This window comes from Habropoda laboriosa, unplaced genomic scaffold (genome assembly GCF_001263275.1).
Source record: "Habropoda laboriosa isolate 0110345459 unplaced genomic scaffold, ASM126327v1 scaffold77, whole genome shotgun sequence".
NCBI lineage: Eukaryota > Metazoa > Arthropoda > Insecta > Hymenoptera > Apidae > Habropoda > Habropoda laboriosa.
Genome location: NW_017100200.1, coordinates 31249 through 40535, shown reverse-complemented (window position 1 = coordinate 40535; position 9287 = coordinate 31249). Strand labels below are relative to the sequence as shown.

Here is a 9287-nt window from a genome sequence, read left to right as displayed (position 1 = left end):
GTACGGCACCGATTCATCCTCCATACACCTAATTTTTGTTTTCGATAAAATGAAAAATTTCACGATGCATTGTGAGAAGAAGAAGTGATAATAAAGTGATAAAATAATTACAACGTTACTGTTTGCTTACTTAAGTATAAGACCAATGTCCAGATGTGGTGATAAATTATTCAACGCTAAATACTGCCTGTTTAGACACATATTGCTAAAAAGATTTAATTGGTGCCTATAGTAGTCGAGTATCGCTGCGTCTTGAACGTTGCCCAACTTTGCTCCCCTTGATAATTCGCTTAGAGACATTGACTTCTGTCCGGTTTGTCAAATATTGAGAAAAATGCATAAATAAATACATTGTAAAATAATAAATAATAATAATAATTGTTTTACTTTATTTATTTTTTTTCTTTATCTTTTTAATTTAATTTAATTTTATTATAATAAGGCTAATTTAACGTAAAGCGTTAAATAGTAGGCATGTCACTTTCAAATGTAATACTCAACTGCGATTATTAACTATTGAATATTGAAAAATATAATAATTCTTAGCTGCGACGATTAATTTGTGGCGACCGCCACGGGGGGCCTACGTACCTAGGCCCTCGAGGCGAAGAGTCGAGAGATGTTTTCCAAGCATCTCCGGGTTTCTTCGCCCTCGAGGACAAGAGTATCGCCTTGGCAATGTAGGCCCGCACCCCCACTTCCTGGGACTTTCCCAGGGAGAAAGGGGCTACTTAAGGGGGTCTTCTAGTGTGACGGTTTTATTTTTCTGCATATACCGAAAGTACGACTCTTTAAGAATGTACTCCTGAAGTTTTATAGTTGTATTCAGTAAAATAACGAAGTTATAGCTCGTTTAGTGTGACACATCAAGGGAGAATCTAAATTGTACTGAAAACTTTAAACGCGTTTTTCTCGGAACCATGTTTTCTGAAATGGTTGCAACGATCTGGCAAAAACTACTGAACCAATAGAACTCAAATTTTGCACATGTATTCAGAACATGTGTGGCTATGGTCGGTAGTAAAATTATGCCAAAATGTATATTTTTCTGATTTTCAGAGCCTCTGAAAGACGAAAAACAGTCGAAAAAATCGATACTTCGTATTCAAAGTGCCGCCATTTTTTTAATTTTCAATATTTTTCCTTTATTCTACTACCGACCGTAGCGACACGCATACTAAATAAGAATCAATTGGATTTTTTAATTTCTGATAAGCAGAGGAGCTCAAATCATGGCAACCATGGACCTACTTTCTTTTTTCATGCTCCTGTTTGACGTGTTCCACAGCAGCCATATTTAATTATTTTTCAACAATTAAAAATTTGTGACGATTCTTCAAGGACAAGTAAATACATAGGAATAAAGCTCGTGTTAATAACTGTTACCGTACTTCTGTAATAAATTAGCAAGAAAGGGCCTAAAAGAACGGCCGTCACACTAGAAGACCCCCTTAAGGGAGCCCCGAAAAAGGCACGAGGCTTTTTGTCGTGAACATTCTTACCACGTGCATCGTGTCGCCTACGCTTTAAAATTAGTTTAAGCGTTATCGGATTTAAATAAATATATTTTTGTTAAGCAATCTTAGTGTAATAATTATTTTTACACCACGTCACTTCCAAAAACTATTAAATATTGAGAAATATAGTAATTCTTAATTGCGATTATTAACTATCAAGTATGTATCCAAAATATATCTTTGTAATGATCTAATTAAGGGACGAAATAGCAGTCTCGAGAATTTTTTACATACAAGTAATATAAATGATACAATAAATAAACTACGTGCAACATTACTAACCGTTCCATTGTTCCACACAAGAAACACTTCGTGCTCTTCCATAACAGTGAACCGTGGTTCATCGTTCTCCTGCTTTTCATCCAATTCCTCCACCTCAACTTGCGTCTTCATCATTCTAAAGAGAATCATCGTATATAAACAATTACAAACGAAAAGATCATCGTTCAAATTATATATCCATTCTTTACCTAGTTTCTAACAGAATGTCTTTATTCTTCTCGCTCAATACACTTTTGCAAATCAATTCCTGCGTCACGGCGATTGCCTTCTTATTAGAGATGCACAAATCCGACAGGTAGTCGAGAAACCTCGATTCCCAGTTATGCATATTCTTCCTCACAAGACCCACGAAAGTCTCGATTTCTGCTGCAGTGATATGCTTCTCTAATAACTTTCTATTATTATGCAACAATGCAGTAATGGTATCTTCTGCCAAAATATCGTATCCGATTTGCTTCTGCATGAAAGCGAAGTGCTTCGCTATATACTCCTGCGTTACGAAATAAAGTCAAATGTACACTTGATCGATCTAATTAAAAGTGATTCAGCTAATTAGCACGTTGAATGCTACGCCAAAATTGGTGAAAGCGTTTAATTCGAACAAACGGTAATATTTGTCAAATTTTCATCTGACGCATCACACAGCATATTTAACACCGTGGGTGCCACGGGTCATTGCAGAAATCTGACCGAAAAGTGCCACAAAGCGCGACTTCTTTCATTGGATGTCGAAAAATTGCAAAAATTTTGTTTTCAACATTTTCACTGAATACGACTGTTTAGATATAACACGAAGCAAAGGCAAAATTTATTATGTGCAGAATTGTTGTTCAATTTTTCATAAAAAAAAATAGACAGATTATAGGAAATAAAAGAAAATTTAGGGAAGAGTCCTGCAGTACCGGCCAAAGCTAGATCTCGCTTATACTGTTAGTTCACTGCACTATTGTAGTAACCTAGGGAAAAATATTGAGGGACCCAACGGGACCTTCGGCTTTGCGCGCTACGCCAACCACTCCCTCTCTATTCTCCCTTCGAGGTTTCCTATTTTTGGGCATGAAGGCCCCGATACTACACTCGGCCATCTTGAACTGACATTCGCCCTCGAGTGTCCTCGTCAGTGCAACACAACTCAACACTTTCGGGCACACTCCCCCACACAGTGGCACACAGCCAAAACAACGCAATTTGGGAGACGTGCAAACTCTCGACATGTTCTTCACCGCACAACTCCTGGGCTTCGTGTAGCCGTAGATACTTCCATCCCGGACAGCCCCCATTTATAGGAATCGACGACGGAAAAATATTGAGGGACCCAACGGGACCTTCGGCTTTGCGCGCTACGTCAACCACTCCCTCTCTATTCTCCCTTCGAGGTTTCCTATTTGGGTATGGAGGCCCCGATACTGCACTCGGCCATCCTGAACTGACATTCGCCCTCGAGTGTCCTCGTCAGTGCAACACAACTCAACACTTTCGGGCACACTCCCCCACACAGTGGCACACAGCCGAAACAACACATTTTTGGGAGACGTGCAACCCTCGACATGTTTTCATCGCACACCTCCTGGCTTCGTGATAAATAGAAATTATCCGGGTTTCTCATGAGATGAGACAGCTGAGAGTAGATGTCTATTATTCCTCGACTGTTTCCGCGGAGGTTTCAAAACAATATTGTGTAGGGTACAGGTGCACTTTGACACGTCGGCATCGTTGCATCGCTGTCGCGACCGATCCGCATTTGTTTGCCCGGGGAACCACCAGCGGTAGTAGTCACCGAGATTTCGACTGTTTTATGTACATATTCGAATACTCGTGAGATACCCAGGTCGATCGTGTTATTTTCATCTACCCGGGTATCTCATGGGTACTCGAATACCCGGGTGTCTCAGATACCCGGTTAAAAGTAATAGCCCTAGTACGGATCAAGAAAATATCGATCACTTTACCTGTGATATTTGTAGACGTGCCTAAATAAAAGTTCTATTCTATTTTTAAACGATTTTCACTAACATTATTTATTACTTAGACCTTAAAATCTACCAACTAAGTTACGACAATTTTTCGTTCGCTGCAAATTACAACTTTCTTATTTCTACCAATTATTTATCTTTATGAGAAAATTTAAGAAAAACCATGTGTCCCCTTTTATCAAGCACCCTTTGTACTAAAAATTACTTTTGTCAAATTTCATTTTTATCAACATTAGCCCAAGTTATAGTACAAAAACTTAGCGTGGCCGGTACTGCATGACTCTCCCCTACACTTCGGTACTCAAACGGTTAAATAGTCCCACATATTATTTCTGCACGCTGAGATGTGTCGTATTTAAATAAAAAATTCATTTGAACGCCGTGGACATGTTAAGATAGATTTGGTCCTGCGTTCAACGTCTTAAAAATGATTTTATAAAGAAAATAGGATACCTGATTTTTCCGATAGTCTTGCTGAGAAAGTCTGAGTATTCGGTAGCACAAACGAAACATATATTTATACGGAGCGTGTCTTGGATCGTTCAATTCCTCTATTCTAAGAAATGGCCCCTCACCCTCGGCAGACTCTAAGAACGGAGCCTGGAAATGAAACGACTGAAGATCTGCTCGTGTGAGAAATAGATCGATCATAATTACGAATAGTGTGATTCATCGTTGTACCTGAAGTATCTTAAATAATTGACCAAGTATGTATTGTTCTCGCAACAACTTCTGTCGATCCCTGACAGCGTTGGTAACGATTAACTCTAAAGCTTCGGATTTATTCTGCTCGTTCTCTAAGCCGGCTATAAAGTACACTATATCCTGCAATAAACTGGTTACAGCTCGCCTCTCGTTGTGAGAGATCGTGCCTTTTTCCAGTTTACTACTGATCGAGGCTAACACTTTACACGCGTCGTTCGCGAAATCGAGATCTCGCACTTCGACGGGTGATACAGATCTCAGAGCGAACGCTTCTTTGTCTTCTTTGTTGATAGCACAGCCCACCTTGCAATGCAATTAGAGTTTTTTTTAGGAAATGGATGTAGTAAGATGTGAGTGTTTCATGGTTTATGTTAGAGCCCTCACGCTGATTGGATTTAACCCTTTAACGTTCACGTTTTTCTCAACTCGACGTGCCAAGTGAGCTCAATTTTGCCTTATTTTTTAATTACTTTGTAAGCGCGTAGAGATAAATTTCCCGTTATTTATAATGTTGGAACTTAATTTTTGTTGTAATAAAAAGGATAACGCAATATGAAAAGGAATAAAAAATAAAGAAATACGGAAAGTGGAAGAAAATCGTTTTCGAAAAGTGCACTTTCTGGACGATTGGCTGCGCACGCGTGAGTCACTGGCATGAATGTTAAGGGGTTAAGGATATCCGAATCTTGAGTATGCGAGTATTTGGATAGCTCTTCAATTTAGATCCAAATAGCAGAGTAGCTGGATAGCTACTCAATTTAGATTCAAGTATCTGAGTATAATTGGTGGAAGAGATACAGTGAGGTCATAAATCTTCGCATTAGGCTGTGGTTATAACGAGCATTCTGACGAACTCGATACGTTTTTGAACAAGTAATTCTAATATTATTTTAAAAGAGAAATTGAAAGTAACTTTTTTCCATTTAGAACTCCGTATAACGCTATTAAAAAAATTGCTACTGCCCTCGCATAACGCGATCAGAAACGCGAGAAAGAACATACAAATTGAGAATTTGGGAATAATTAAACTAAATTGAATTTGTGGGTTAATTAAATTTGACCCAAAAAGCGACGTCGGTGGACTTAGTTTGTATTAAATTTCCCGCGTTACAGGGGATTCTACTGTACGTAAAAAAAAAATCAAATATTCTTATGAGGGTATGCATTGCAGTCTTCAGATGTTTCATTCGTCAGAACGTCAATTCGTCCGAATACGCGTCCGCTATACCACAGCCTTAGACGAAAATATCGATTGATCTATACGTCGTTCAAAATGAGAGTAACCTCGCTCCCGGACCGATTCTCGTCCGTTCTGCGCATAGACAGAGAGCGTAGCAAAGGGTAAGACGGAGAAAAACGTAGGCGGTTAAGTGGGGGTTTGGACGTTCTAGCCCTGTCTTAGGCACGTCCCATGCGCGAAGCGAGGTTGTTCTTAAATTGGACAGAGTATAGCCTCGCTAGAGGAGCACCCTAAATCTCAAGTGACGCGCAAACGAAAGACGCGAAACCTCGGAGAGGCAACGATTCTAGAGGCCAAACTAGAGGCTGTGATTGGATCAGTATAGACCCGCATCTACCTTTTTTTCTGTCTTTGTCCCTTTTTTACCCACATCTACCTTTTTTTTTCCCCCCTTTTTTACCCGTATCTACCTTTTCGTTTTCTATCTTTATCCCTTTTTCGAATGTGTCGTAATAAAAGAGGCGGAGGCGAATTGATTTCATACGGCCTTGAACGCTCCTTATCTCGCCCAAATTGATTCTTCCACTAAGTATACTCGCGTGATTTGTATTACCGTCGCGATGAGTCTATGGGATACTAAATATCGCGTCGAAGAGTCTTCTATACGTCCTAATTTTCTCGAATTTTGATTTTAATTTTTTACCCAAACTTGCTTTCTTTAATTTAATTCAAGATTTAAAGAGAGCTTCGTATTTGAGTAATTGACAAAGAAAATTCGAATCAGGATACTCGGACACTCCGATAAAAGTCTGCATTCTTTAATTTTGATCTTTTACCTAAACTTGCTCTATTTAATTTTAATCTAGATAAGAAAAAGCTTCGTATTTGAGTGATTAACAAAGAAAATTCGAATCAGGATACTCGGATTCTTTAATTTCAATTTTTTACCGAAACTTGCTTCTTTTAACCCTTCCGACCCGACATCGATACCGCGTACCGACTCTGAGAATGTGTCACCGCTTTCCTTTCATAATTATTCTTAATTTCTTAATTATTCAATACAATACCGAATATGGTACATTAAAATCACAATATTGTCAAAGACTCGAATACTTTATAAACAATTCGATACGTTTAGGGCTGAATTTCAAGTCGGCCGTCGTGAACGGACTATTAAATTTCACGTCGGCCGTAGGAAGCGAACTGCTGCAAACGCCGTCGGGTCGGAAGGGTTAATTTAAATCAGGATTTAAAAAAAAGCTTCACATTCGAGTAATTAACGAAGAAAATTCGAATCAGGACACTCGAACACCGAAAAAAGTCCGCATTCTTTAATTCTAATTTTTTACCGAAACTTGCTTTCTTTAGTGTAAATCTAAATAAAAAGAAAGCTTCGTATTTGAGTAATTAATAAAGAAAATTCGAATTAGGACACTCGGATGCAACTCCGGATACTCGAGTGCTCAGGATCAGATTTCGACACCAAGTTCAGATTCTAATGAGCAATCTCAAATACTCGGATATCCGAATAGTAAGAGCTCTAGGTTCAAATAAATGCTACCTTTGACATAACAGGTTTTTCATCGTCCTTATCGATCGGCACGCTGGTTGAATGAACCCAGGTATTTGTACATATATGATGTAACCTGACGAAGGACGACTGTGGTACCAAACTGTCGCCCCTCGTCAACGTCGTCGGATCGAGCTCGAACAAAGAACTGATCTCGTTACTGTGTGGCACCGACACTAATCTGTACACTGGTCCTGGTGGATCTACAAAACCGCGACAATCTACGTCAAATTTGTGTTCGTAATATGTACATATGAAATTCACATCGGAGACATCTATGTTACACAGCTACGCAAGGCTCGTCTACCGTCACAACAACCATAAGAAAGGTGAAAATTTTATGCAAACTTTCGTGTACAATCCCTGAAGACACGCGGCGACGCTACTTTACACATAAATATCTATCTTACCACGCTTGCCTTTTGTGGTCTCACGTGGTTCGTCGGTGTCGATCTCAGCGGCTAAATATTGACCCGTGGCTAAATGTTTGAATCGGAACAGAGAGTTCCAGTGTCCTGCTCCCCCTCTGCACGGATCGTGTTGAACAACCTGCAGGACGAAGAAGATCGTCGTTCGTCAAAATCCGTCCGTTAGGGAACGTTTACACAGGGTGTCTCTTTAAAACGAACGTTCAAAATTATTTGCACTACTGTTAAAAATTTTTAAAAAGTGACTCTGTTGATTATAAAAAAGAAAATCCTCCAAGATCATCTTGAAGATCGTTCTAAAATCGTATTAACTACTATTTTTTATAATGCCAAGTTGTAGCTGACATCGAGACGGTTTCAAGGACATACGACATCATAACCTTGAAACGACCTTGAATAGTGTAAGAATAATGAAATGAAATGACCTTGAACAATGTGAAAATAATGAAATGAAATGACCTTGAACAGTGTGGAAATAACGAAGCAAAATAACCTTGAGCAATGTGAATACAGTGAAATGAAATGACCTTGAAAAATGTGAAAGTAACGAAATGAAATGACCTTGAACAATGTGAAAATAATGAAGTGAAATGACCTTGAGCAATATGAAAATAACGAAACACGGAGAAAAAGGCACGTTAATGTGCATAAAAATGTGGATGACCTTGAAATGACCTTCAGGATGATATTAAGGAACTTTAAACGACCTCCAAGATGACCTTCGGGCAATTTTTCTTTTTCAATAATAGTAGAAATAATTTAGATGTTCGTTACAACTGAGACACCCGGTACATAATCTCCCATCAATCAGTCAGCCATGTCCTCACCTCAACCTCCCACAAAGCTTTGCTGCTAGTGGCAGCAGTGGCGCTAGTTCTACCGGTGGTCCTAAGAAACACGTGTTGCTTCTTCTTGTACTCGTCCATCGTAAGAAACTTCTCTTGCTCGGCGTGGAACAATCGAACGACGTCACCACCCTTCAGGATCTCCTCCTGATTTTCTCGATGCTCCATGAACAACGTTACCTTCCAGGACGTGGCCGAGTTTACGACGTTCACTTCCTTGCAACCTGGATTGTCACTCAGCTCGTAATTAGCAGCCACGTGAAGACCCTGTCTTCCGGCGTTCACCGGTTCCAGAATCACCTTATCACCGACCACGACGCTGTCACCGTCGCTACGGAGCTTATAAAACGGCATTATGTAGAGCCAGGAGCCCTCATTTCCGTTCGCGTCCAGGTACACCCTCATCGCGTTCTTTTCCAGCAACGCCGGAAGCCTCTTGTTGACAGTGAGGAATTTGTTGGACTTGAGGTGCAATAACTGCAAGCAGGAAGCTTGTTCTGTACTATTTACTTTACTTTGATGTTAAGTAGTTGTTAAGAAATAAGACAGAATGGACGTGGACTGGTTCTAGTGAGTATTAGAACACTTACTAAGTGTGAAGCACACTTAAATAGACATTGCAAAATTATTGAGATTTAGAAAAAAAATTGTGCTAGTATAGTCGGTGGAAGAAATGTAGTGAGGTCGTAAATTAAAGCATTAACTCTTTCGTAAGCAATGGGACACATATGTATGTTCCACTTGAGTACTCGAATAAAAATTGATCCCAATTTAGTACCCATTATAA

General features: G+C 39.5%; 1 protein-coding gene across 1 annotated transcript in view; it reads right to left on the bottom strand.

Moving 5' to 3' along the window:
* LOC108570402 (inositol 1,4,5-trisphosphate receptor) overlaps positions 1-8905 on the bottom strand; it is a 25639-nt gene extending 16734 nt beyond the window's left edge. The window contains exons 1-9 of the mRNA XM_017932263.1: positions 8483-8905; positions 7638-7776; positions 7219-7430; positions 4454-4780; positions 4226-4372; positions 1988-2289; positions 1800-1914; positions 131-306; positions 1-28 (exon numbers count right to left, since the gene is read on the bottom strand). The exon at positions 1-28 is cut by the window's left edge and continues 119 nt beyond it. Coding sequence (XP_017787752.1) covers positions 1-28; positions 131-306; positions 1800-1914; positions 1988-2289; positions 4226-4372; positions 4454-4780; positions 7219-7430; positions 7638-7776; positions 8483-8905 — 1869 coding nt within the window. The remainder of the gene's footprint in view (positions 29-130; positions 307-1799; positions 1915-1987; positions 2290-4225; positions 4373-4453; positions 4781-7218; positions 7431-7637; positions 7777-8482) is intronic.
* Between the last annotated feature and the right edge of the window lie 382 nt (positions 8906-9287).